The sequence below is a fragment of the Amphiprion ocellaris genome, chromosome 2 (genome assembly GCF_022539595.1).
Source record: "Amphiprion ocellaris isolate individual 3 ecotype Okinawa chromosome 2, ASM2253959v1, whole genome shotgun sequence".
Classification (NCBI taxonomy): domain Eukaryota; kingdom Metazoa; phylum Chordata; class Actinopteri; family Pomacentridae; genus Amphiprion; species Amphiprion ocellaris.
Genome location: NC_072767.1, coordinates 33,257,348 through 33,270,008, shown reverse-complemented (window position 1 = coordinate 33,270,008; position 12,661 = coordinate 33,257,348). Strand labels below are relative to the sequence as shown.

At 37.8% G+C, this 12,661-nt stretch overlaps 1 protein-coding gene across 1 annotated transcript in view; it reads right to left on the bottom strand.

The window, feature by feature from the left end:
• LOC111566459 (gamma-aminobutyric acid type A receptor subunit gamma3) overlaps positions 1 to 12,661 on the bottom strand; it is a 66,957-nt gene that overhangs the window by 27,217 nt on the left and 27,079 nt on the right. Inside the window, exon 4 of the mRNA XM_035946740.2 lies at positions 2,131 to 2,351. Coding sequence (XP_035802633.1) covers positions 2,131 to 2,351 — 221 coding nt within the window. The remainder of the gene's footprint in view (positions 1 to 2,130; positions 2,352 to 12,661) is intronic.

Below are 12,661 nucleotides of genomic sequence, written 5' to 3'. Positions count from 1 at the left end.
GAAAAAGTGTGACAGTCTTTCACTAAATCTGTCCTCAACATGTGGAATACATTTTACTAAACTGGAAAACTCCTAACAACCGGCATCAATCACAACATCTGGACATCTCTGCAGTCCAATTAGAAGGAGAGCGCCAAAAAGACTGAGAACAGTCAAGAGATGCTTATTACTGAAGGAGCAGTTTTATTAATGTGGAGGGTTCTAATTACGAAAAATGCTGTTGGGCACAAGGGTGGCTGCCTTAGTAAATTGGTCTTAAAACTCGAGCAGCCAATTTGCACTTACAATTGCTGATGACAGGGGATAATTGCTTTTGCACTGCTGTGTTTGAGAAATGTTTGCATTACCAATGGTTCTGAATAAATATATTACTGAAGAAGGCTGCCAAAGTCTGCAACAATATGAACCGATTGGCTGATCGATAAATCTTACTGGTTTCAAAGTGGAAGTCTAAATGGAGAAAGGGTACAGAGAACATCAAGATCCAGGGAAATAATTACAAGAACCATATTGAGAAATGGCAAAACAGCTCACAGTTAATAGGCTACAAAACATCCTATAACCTAGATTATATATATATGGAGTCCATGTTAGTAATATTATTTTCAAGTTAAAAAAATCTGCATACTAAGAATATAGATTACAAACTTCTGCAATTAGTACATAATAAATTAATTTATTTTATACAAACTTAACCCCACCATGTACACGAGGTATTAAAATGTAGTCTTAATCCAGATAACTGACAGATGAAAGACAAAACTGATCTCCCCTACACTGAGGAGGTCTAGTGGCTCTGTTAGGCATGGTTTGGCTCCACCTTTCCCTTTACAAGGATGGGTCCATGGTGCATGAGGTGTCACTGAATGATTTGATGAAAATTATGTGAATCTCATATTCTATGGCCTTCACAGTCACCAGATCTCAGCCCAACCTAACACCTAGGGGGTTTTCCATCTCAAATCATCAGGAGCCTTCTGCTCAACCATTTTTCATTTGCTTTCCACTTCTTTTGTAACATAAACTATGGATATTTATAATGGTATCTGGGAACTTTTAGATTGATATATCAAATATTTTCCTAAATGTTCCTGCAAGTTTTCATAAAAGCTTCTACTTTTTTCGTATTGCAACTTGATCGTAATGAATCACTAATCACTATATATTATACTGTCTCACAATGCAGATTCTGAATCAATGACATGATGACAAAGAACAGTGAAAATGTAATTTTTTTTCTTTAATGGTTCTTGAGATATTGTCATTCAAACATTACAATGTGCAAAAAAAATGTGCTGACAGGCCACACCATGGGCAGTTCAAAAAAAATCATCTCACAAAGTATTTGATGCATCAAGCTGAAATTTCACAAATGTCTTTAGAAATATCCATATTTCTTACTGTAAAATTTTCAGGCAAATCAGAGATGGCTGAGCAGAAATTGTTCTAAAAATTTGATGACATGAGGTGCAATGACCCTTTTGGTGCTTTCCACCTTCTACCAATAGAGGAACAGTGTTCATCTCTCCAGTAGAGCTCCAGAGACTTGGACATTCAGTGCAAAGACACAATCTGACTCATCCCAACAGTTCACCCTTCTTCCAAGATAATGCTGGAGTGCCATCAGAATAAGTCTGTCTGTCTTTGAGTCCAGACTTAGGTCACATACAAAATCTGTTGAGAGACCTGAAGATGGCAGTTCAGATCCTTTCCATCCAATCTGATGGAGCTTGAGAGGTTCTGACAGGAAGAATGGATTAAACTCCCTAATTCTAGGTGTCGAATGCTTGTCGGGACTTGACCAAAAAGACTCAAATTTTTAACTGTTGCCAGTTGAGATTCTACAAAATACTATGTTAAAAGTCTGGACACTTTTGTAAATAAGAGATTTCTCTTTGTTTGGCTTGCAAAATTTTATTAGAAATGAGTTATTTTGTTTTTTTGGAGGGGATAGTAATTTCGTGCATTTAAAACTAAGCCTACAACACAATAAAAGGGAATCAGGGGTCTGAATACTGCCACAAGCTACTGTGTTTTTGCATGAGTATGCAGAAAAGAAACATTTAACTCTATTGGATTGTACTGAAACGTTTTAAAGTGACAGACTTGTGTGTGGATTTCGGTGTTTACCTTAAGGTGTACAGTATCTTCCCATCATTCCATATCCTGAGCAGCTGGTTAGGCATTGTAATCCAGTGGGAGTCTGCATTCTTGGAGTTTCTGAAGATGGTGTCTGGAAGCCAAATAAGTCCAACCATATTGCTGTTCAGTGTCAGTATTTTCATTGTGCTGTTGTATCTGAGGCGGCTGTCTGTCCACGTCTGGGCAAAGATGATGTCAATTTGGTATTCCTAAAAATAGAACACAAGAAATACAAGACATGAAATGTATGTAAGTGGACATTCTGCACAGTATCATTTGATGCCATTTCATCGAGAAAAAAACATAAATGCTGTTTTGTGGCTGTAGAGAGAAAAAGGGAGCAACTCCACCTGCTACTCAAGAGTATTGATTTTCTTTGTAAAGGACACTGAATAGGATGATTATGTGTTTCAGAAACATATCTCTGTATGCCATCTATCCATCATCTCTTTCACCAGCAGGAGCATTTATCATTTCACTTGTTCGCTGGCCCGTACGTCAAGCACAGACCTCACCGACACCTCTCAGTGATCAGCTCAACTCACCATTGTGCAGAGTGCAACCTCTCCAAGGCTGCAGCTCTTCACAGACAATCGTGTTATTCACTTCATCCGTGAGAGGTGACAATGACTTTGCTCATCAGCAAATGTCCATGCCTCAGTATTTTTAGATTTTAACTGGACACATGTCACTCACAAAAATGTCCTGTTGGTTAGTAGAAACCTTCAGCTCTGATATCCTGTCCCTTGGAAATCAGAGTGCAGTGCATCAAACTCACCGACATGCTTTTTGTTGCTCCTACAGACGTTGAGTGAGTCAGTTCTCAGCACAGTGTAAAGCACAAAACATAAATACAGTAGATGTGGTGGAGGATGTGCAAGTTTTTGTACTTATATTCAATGCAGAAACTCAAAAAACATACTGAAATAAAGGCAGGCTTGGTGTCAGCAACCTGGAGACAGTCTGAACCAGGATAAGTGGGTAGAACAAGTCTAAGACAGATGGCAAATAACAGGTTCACAGGCGCATAGATGTGGCTGGACAACTATATAAGGAGTGCAATGTGGATCAAGTGTTAAGGAGTCAACTGATACGGGTTTGCATCAGATCCAGTATTCAGATGAAGGAACATTTTTCTCTTCACCTGTCAGCGTTCTTTTTTTTTTTGATACTTTTACTTGATGGTGATGTAGATGAAGGAATGAGAAGGACTCTGGTGTTCGACTTTTCCTCAGTCCTGTCAGAGATCATCAACCCTTCCAGCACCAGCATGTTCGTGTTCGGTTACTGAGGGAGGAGAGACTCTTTGAATCCACTCATTTAGTCTGTACAGAGTCTTCCTGACTCTTTACTAAATGTCTCCTCATGCAGCCACCTCTCCCTGTATGTTGTCACCACTTTAACATCTCAAGCAAGGTCCCACGGTGTTTCCATCCATTCATTATCTATACATCGCTTAATCCTCATTAAGGTCGCGGAAGGCTGGAGTCCATCCCAGCTGACTAAGGGTGAAGGCAGGAGACACCCTGGACAGGTCACCAGTCTTTCACAGGGCTACATTTACAGGCAAACAATCACACTCAGATTCACGCCTATGAATTTAGAATGACCAGTTAACCTCAGCATGTTTTTAGACTGTTGGAGGAAGCTGGAGAACCCAGTGAAAACTCACGCATGTACAGGGAGAACATGCAAACTCCATACAGAAATATCCCAGGCCGGGACGTGAACTGGGGATCTTCTAGCTGCAAGGCGATGGTTCTAACCACCGAGCCACTGTGCAGCCCTTTATTAAATATATGTAAAACATAAATAGACAGAGAAATTTTAAGATTGTTTTAACAATGCTTCATCTTTGTTTAAATTGTTCTGAATATTGATGCCATAGTTTTCATTTTGACTGCAAATGTATATCTATTTCAAATATCTGTTATCCATCTCCTTGATTACCAATAATTGATATTGCCCCTTGAAAACACAAATATTGGTCGACACCTAGTATTTATATACCCTGAGGGAAGAAAGGAGTTTAAGAGGAAACGTCGCTGTGCTAACTTACTGAGTTTAAACCTTCTCACAGAACTCTCTTACATGGCTGCTAGGTTCAAAAAATGACTGACCCGATATAGCCTCAATATACAGATACAGACACGACTTTCCCTGTAGTTTCTTGACTTTAACTCCAGTGAAAAGTATGTGATGTTTCTTGGCCACTTGGGGGCAGCGAGATCAAATTGAAAACACAACACTGACATATCTGGAGGGAAATCTGTGGCGGTTTGGCTTCTACATGCTCCCCTATGTTCACCACCAGGACAGACAGACAGGAGATGATGCTTGATGTTCATACAACCAAGCTTTATGTTTTCATTATGTGCATTTGTCACAGTTGGCATCTCAGTGTCATCCAAGTGCCTATCACCTGTAGATATCGCTATTGTTTCATTGTCCAGACCTCATGAAAGAGCAGGTCCAGGCTCTGCACAAGATTTGCCTCCCAATGGCTCTGAAGCTGACTACTCGATATGATCTCTTATCATGTTGTGGTATTCCTAGGAGATATGTTCCAGACTTTTTAGGAGAAAAAGCTTTTATTTGTCAGCACTACACTCGGTGAAATTCTCTTTTTGTATATTTCAGTTGGAGTCAAAGCGCAGGATCATGATAAGACGCCTGGAGCAGGCGGGGTTAAGGATGTTTCTTAAAGGTTTAACAGTGGCAGCTCGACAAACGTGACCTTCTGATCAATAGCCCAGAACCTCAACTGTCAAGTCACCACTAACTTTTTTTTGTACTTCGTGGAGCCTTGCCAAGTTGCTGGACAATTTTTTTTGCACAAATTAAACAAATGGAATATGTATGTTATTAGATTTTATGTATTAATTTGTTAGCATTAGAGCAGCTAGCTGTGGGTTTAGTCTAGTTTTATATTTCTCATGCAAACTTAAGTGAGTTTGATATCATCCTCCGCATCTTACTCCCAGCCAGAAAATGAATGATCTGAATCTAAATTATCTTGTGGGCGTTTGTTAAATTCTCTCCTGACATTTTTTATTTTTTTTTGGCAAAACTAGTAACTCAACCAAGTTGCCAACAAATAGTTTAAAGCCTGTTCATCTATCTCTCCTGTATCAGGGAAAGTTATATCATCTCATTCAGTCCCATGAAAATGAAACTATTCAATAGACTGATGTTGTAGAACTCACGGGTGGTCTGGTGTGTAGTCTTTGCTCAAAATCTAAAATAAATAAATGCTTTTTTTTATCATGTTGTATTGTTTACATAAAAATAGGCACAACATATAACTGGGGTACAACATGCGGATGTGACAGTTTGTGGTGATTTTAACACTTGTGGGTGTGAAGAACAGTGAAAAGCCGATTCTTGTTGGTCACACATTTCCCAAGACTGCATTTACATTCTCATACACATCCAGGTTGTGTTGTACACATGTATGGAGGTACATGATTGTTGTCTGGAAAATTGGTTCAGAAAAGGCTGAAATTGGGAAATAATATGTATATGGAGGAAATGAACAAAGATAAATCTTTTGCCCAGACACAAAGAACAAGATGTTATCATCTACAATGCAACAGAGCAAGCTATTAAAAGCTGTAACTTGCAAATTTCCTGAACCCGATGAAAAACAGGCTCAGTAGGTACCACAGCGATAGAACACATTCATGACAATATGATAGAAATACCTTCCTATGAAATATGAATGTAATATTACTGCTAGTGAAAAGCACAAAGAAGAAAATGCAACTGATGGTGTAATATAACATCTTCTCCAATGCAGAAGAATTTTCAGCAATCCAAAAAGAGGTTTTAGGCTTTGTCAAAATATGAATATAATGTTTTCTAATGACAAAAAAATAAGGAAATTAATATAATTCTTGAGAAAACATACAGTACAAGTGTCTTCAAAAGTGGAATTTCTGATGCAAAGCTATTGCAGCAAAAATCTATGGCAGTCGGTATTTTTATGCAGTACCAAATAACTAAATATGATAGTTTTACATTAATCCACAAAACCAGGTTTGAAATGCATCATATCTGTTAAAAAACAAACAAACCAAAAAACAAAATACGCTGATAGTACAGAATTTATCAGAGCTAGAAACTGTAAAAATACAGAATCATTGGATTTTTGACTTACCCTTGGACTACTTGTGTGGCATGTGGTTGCACTGGGGAAAAATGTCCCATATTAAGATTAAAGTTGTGATTTTTCATCAAAATAACTTGATTCTACATTTCTCATATAAAATTCACAATAAATCAACAGTTTCCACTAGAAATAAATGATAATTCTCCGCTCTGTGGTGCATTTGGGAAGTCAAGACTGACTCAACTATGACCAACAGTCACATGACAAAATTTCAAGGACTGTTCGGCTGAATTGCAGGCTGTGTTGATGCAGAACAAAAAGAAGTATGGAAACTAATTACAGCGAGAGAGGAAAATAAAACATTCTTGATCAATAAAATTAATGCGGCATGGCTCAAAAATGGTGAATTCGGCATGGTGAAATATCTTTCTAGAGTTGTGGTACAGAGAAATGTGAAAAATATGTAGTTTGTTGATTTCTTTTTAATCATTCATGGCATTATCATGGTGTCATACTGCACAAAAGACAATTTTGAGGTCTGTCTACTTCTAGTCTAATATTATCTACTTTGTAAAGTGCATTTAAGTGTCTTGAAAAGCACTATATACTTAGACTTATTATTATTATAATAGCCATAGTTGTGCTGTTTTCATATTACAGTTTAAAATGAATCCACAGTGACAGGAGCAAAAACAGCCCAGAAATTGTTTGAGGTTCATAGACTTTACAGAATCAAATGTTGGTTGTAAGAATGTGAAAAATAGGGGAGCTATTAAAGATGCTCTCAAGCTGCCAGACAAAACCTAAAATCTCCTCAGCAACAGTTGCTCTTCTGGTCCTTTTTAGCAACAATACAGATGAAGATGTGCATTATAATGCAATTAATGATAGCCTGCCCTTCTCCAGCAACCTACACTTTTTCATACTGCTGCCACCGTATGAAATGCATTTGACCTTTTACCCAGACTCTGCTCCAGTTTGAATAGCTCACCAATTACACTGAAGTCTATAATCAAGAGAACCACTGGGTGCTCATGACCTTTAATTGTGTAGAGCTCAAGGGATTTGAAAAAAACCCAAAACAACATGAACATTACCCAGGATTTAATGACCAGTGAGAGAAAAGTGCTGCTGATCAAATACATAGAACGAATACGAGCTGAAGCTTTCACTTCTGGGAATAGTGAGTTGCAGATGGGAATGGAGGAGGCGTAAATCACACAACAAATCAAAATGTCCTGCTTTGGAGTTTCTCATGTAATTTCTCGTTCTGAGGTAATATTAACTATGCTGAAAGAGTATTGATCTCGCTTCCTCTCCCTGCAGCTTCCAGTCACCACAGCAGGCATTGTTGGGAAGAAAATCACTTCACTTGCCATGGTAGAGCGACTACATTAGGGCTGCTGATGTGGAGGTACTGTAATTACTGAGATTCAATGTAATTGTTCTGCTGTAAATTACAAATGGACTCCACATGATAATTTCATTCAAACTGAATGAATTATCCCCTGAGCAATGACATATATGTATGGATGATATACCACCTGGCAGGCTTAAACAGGCCCTGAAACTTATTTTTTGCATCCTTTAGTTCCATATAGGAAGCATCTTTATGTTACAGGGATTCTAACATTGTGCTGACAGTTTGAAAAGTGCCCTTTGTCATTTCGACATGAAAAACCAGACTGCACAAAGCGAGGTCCATAAAGAAATGTTTTTTTCCCATTGTAGTGTGACCTTTATCACGTCCAACACCTTCATGATGAACTGGAATGTCAGATGCGAGTCAGGTGTTATCAGCATCAGCTGGACCTCACTAATGCTCTTCTGACCAAATGAGAGCAAATCTTGGGAGAAAACACTGTCCTCCCTGTAAAGAAGGTGAATCCGTAGAATGTATGGAAAAATATGCCTTTAAAGACCCACATTTTTTTATGTGTTTAAATCAGATGGAAACTTGGTGCAACATAACATTATGTTACATTTACAGGAAAAAGCCTGATGACACCATCACACAATTAGGGTATAGATTGAATTGTAATGTTTCTGATTTAGTTTCAGCTCTTCATGATTGACAAAGCAGCTACTGAGCTAACTGTACATCAGCAAACAAATTTGTTAACTAACTACAGCAGCAGCGCTCTGAACTAACTAGCCTGGAAACTGACATGTTCCCAGTTAGCAGTTCACGTATTACCTCGATGTCCACATATCTCCTGTGGTGAAGAGTTACTAACTACTTTTACTCAAGTATTGAACCTAAATTTTGATTATTGAAATTTTGTGCTGCTTTATACTTCCACTGTGCAACACTTGAACACTTTACTTTCTACTCTACTATATTCATCTGACAGCTCTAGTTCACTTTAAGATGAAGATTTTACACAACAGATAATACAACAAGCACTTAAAAGACAATACGTTGTGGTTTCCAATCTTTTGGGGTTTTAACAAAAAGCACTGTGTTGTCAGGGTCACATTTCCAATGTCTTATGAATGGTTAATAGCAAACAATAATAATAATAATAATAATAATAATACAGACTTTCTCACATTGTTGTATTTTAATAAATGTTCCAATGATCCAATATTTCACCGGAAACGAGTGATTAGAGAAACTCTGAAGACAGATTTGTTGAAGTTTCCTTTTTTTTTGTCACCCATTAATCATCTGATGACTTCTCAGATTTATTTGCTGTCTCTGTAAATAAAACTGGACATAAAATAGTTTAAACGTGCAGCAGCTACAACAGTAACATGCTGCTGACACACTAATGCCTCATTACCAATTATGCCGTATATTATATCAGTCAAAGGGACCAACACAGTACTTTTCTTCACTTTACTATATTTTGCTGCTGATATTTATAAACTGTTGCTCAAGTATAATTTTTCATGCAGCCCTTTTATTTGCATGGGGTATTTTTATATTGCTGTGTCGTTATTTTACTTTGATAAAAGGTCTGAACACTTCTTTGTTTGAATGAAATTTACTGTGCTGTTTCCTAGTGTGACCAGCGCTTGTTACTGCTTCATGCCTCACTAAAGACTGAAACTTTTTCAACTTGTGACTACACCCCAATCAGGGATGTAATTAATGGTGTTTCTCTTTAATTATCTTTCTAAAACACCTGCTTGTCTTCCCAATGTCAGTCATCATGGATTTACTTTTTAAAGATATTGTGTTGAACGCGAAATGTTTAATTCCATTATTCATCATGCTAAGTTGGGTCATGCTGAACAGATGCACACTTATAATGGAATATTTCCTCATCAGTTTTCAAATCATGTGGACAAATGGGAATATTACTCATTATTGAAAATATGCACATTGCTTAATGTTGACTTTGATGTGTATGGAATTATCCTGCCACAGTTTACTCATTTGAAATGACCAGAATACAAATCAGACAGCCGCTGGGCTGACTAATAGCTCAAGACGGGATATACAGCTGAAATGTGAAGCAACCCGGCAGAAGCCACCTACCAGGAGGACATTGCTGCTCTGTGCCGCCTGCAGTGGTGCAGTTTCTGTGAAAAGTGAGCAGAAGCATATTCCAGTGACCTTCTTGTCCTCTAATGCAAATAAGGCTTTATTAATGATTTTTTTTTAGGTGCAAAAAAAAAAGATTATGTATGAACCTTGTCCCATACTGCGTTGCCCGAGTTGAGCAGGATACAACTAATGCAGGTATACTAATAAAATAACACTCTGATGTTCCTTCTTGTGCCTTTGCATCTAATTTTGTTTTCATTCATTTTTGCATATGAAAACACACTATTGATTGTGTATGTGTTGTTTAAAATGCACAGTTGGATGTAAAGTTGTGTTTATACAATTAACATGTTTGCGATGTTAATGAATAATTGTTATTGATTTCATTGAGTTAGAATATATTTACTGATAAAGCAGAAGACTGTCAGATAATGTATTATCGATTTGCTGTAGTACTTGGTTGCAACACTAGATGGAGCCTCTTACTGTTTGATGAGAAGGAGTTATAGGTGTGTTTGATGACCGCCCCTTGAGGTTGCACAAAACAAGCGCAACTCCCTTCTAACTGTGGGAGCGGTGTTCATAGTCTCTGCAATGTCAGCTTGTGAAACGGTGTCTGGCGGCTGCACAATTTTAAGTAGCTACCTGAAACTCATGCTATCGCTAAGCTAGGCTTTTCAAATGCTAACACAGGCTGGGAGCTAATTGTCTGTCAGCAGAAAGCAGCTGAAGCTAAAAGATAATGTTCAGGAGCAGAAGGACTCTGATTAATTTCTTCAACAACATTCAAATGAATGTGATGAAGTGTATCTGCAACACTCTGAGTATAAATACCTTCAAAGTAAATACTGACAGATATCCTGCACTGATGGCTGCGCAGATGTTTCTAGCAGCTGGACTAATGTTAACAAGTCGCTATATTGTGTTGATCAGGTCAGAGTCAAGACTGCAGCTCATCTGCTGTGTTTAATACTTAAGATTTTGTTGGGATATTGAATAACAATTTTAAGTTAAGTATTTTTTTATTTTTTATTTATTTTTTTTTGCTATTTAATTTGTAGTTCAAGTAATCCGGTGCTTACTTTTTCTATTCTTTAATAGAACTGCAATGATTGACAGATTGGTTGTCAACTATTCAATTAATAAGCTACTATCCTAATAATTAAGTCTATATTTTTTGATTCCGTCTTTTTAAATTTAGATATTTTTTGGTTTCTTTAAACATTCTTGACAGTAATTTCTGACATTTCAAAGACCAAACAACTAATCGATTAATCGAGAAAATGATTGACAGATTCATCATCAGTAACAATAGTCAGCTGCAGCCCAGTTCTTCAAATTCCTCATGTAATGGTGCTGATTTTGTTAGTTGTTAAAGCTATTTTTATTGGAATTAGAAAAAAACACTGTGTTGTATTGATTCAATAATGAATTGATAATATATTGTTAACATGGCCAGCTATCGATTAAGGAAATTGTTTAAAATTTGCATTCCTGACATCCACCATTATACTGTATTATAAGTATCCAAGTCCTTTAAACTTTTCACCATGTAAACATCAATGTAATGCACTATGACAACACATAAGTGGCTTCAAGATTGTTGTAAAGTTCTAGTTAACGTTGAGTATAACTGCGCGCCGAAAACATCTTTTTAGTCTGTACTTGTCCTAGTTTTGATAACCTTAAAGCAGTCTGTGTGAATCAATGAGAACCCAGACTTGACTTTCAACTGGAGCAATCAATGGAAAATGCACATTAAGCAGCAAAACTGAATATGGAGCAAAAGCAACACAATGTCAACAGGAAAACAACATTTTTTAACCCTTCTGTTGCTCTATTCATGTGTGTTTCTTTAGGCAATTTTGTAGTTGCTCCATTTTTTGCTGACACTCCAGTGAACTTAAAAACGTCATGGACTGTGATCTATTTTTCAGTTTTTCCACACATTGGACAGAAGTACTTTTAGAGCAAGTGCTTCATTTTAAACACAAAACCGTCATCCCTTCCTCCCTTTTCAGTTCTGCCTTTCACTGCAGTTCAAGGCAATTACATCCCATTCAGGAAGCAGAATGACATGTGGACATCCACATCCCAACTAAATTAACAGTTTTCCTCTAAAATCTGTAGTACATTCAAGTTGCATCGCTCATTTCCCGTTGAGAAGTCCAGCACCCGTTACGGCAGCACATGCTGCAAACTAGGGCAACGCACACAGCTCCAGCTCTGCAGTGTGAAGCTGGCACTTAATGATTATGCAGAAAAAGGCACACTGTACGTCCTGTATCTGTCCTGTGCTTTGAGACATCCTGTCATGCTCCTTTGCTGGCTTGAAGTCTCTCCTTGTGTCCTCATTAGAGGCAACAAAAGGTCACGGGGAAGGAGGAGACAAACATTATCTTCCACCTGGTGGGATCTACTGCTTGGGTTGCACATGTACAGTATGATGGAGATGGAAATCCCCACAAGTCGCAGTTGGATTCAGTTTTGATTTAGGGCACTGTGATGTAACAAAGCCCAGGGTGCAGGTCCTTTGTGTTAAAACGTGACATGATGTCTGGCTCATACATTTTGTCCCAACCTTCACTTTGAAACCAAATTAGAGGGCAAGCATGACAGACACTGCAGGAGTTTCCTGATTATGGTTTAAAGATATGCAGGTCAGATGAACTGGAAACTCTACCTTGCACCTAATGCATGCTGGGAAATGTTCCAGCCTTTCATGAATCAGCACAGGATAAATAGATGTTATGCCTTTTCTCCACATACTTCTGTGTTTATATAGAAATCAACTGGAACTCCATTCATTTGATCTCCAGTGTCTTTCCAGTCTTGAATTTGTCTCACGTACGTTGAAAAATGTTAACTTTGAGAAGCTGCACGCCACAAAGTTGGAAGAATGAATTAGCTAA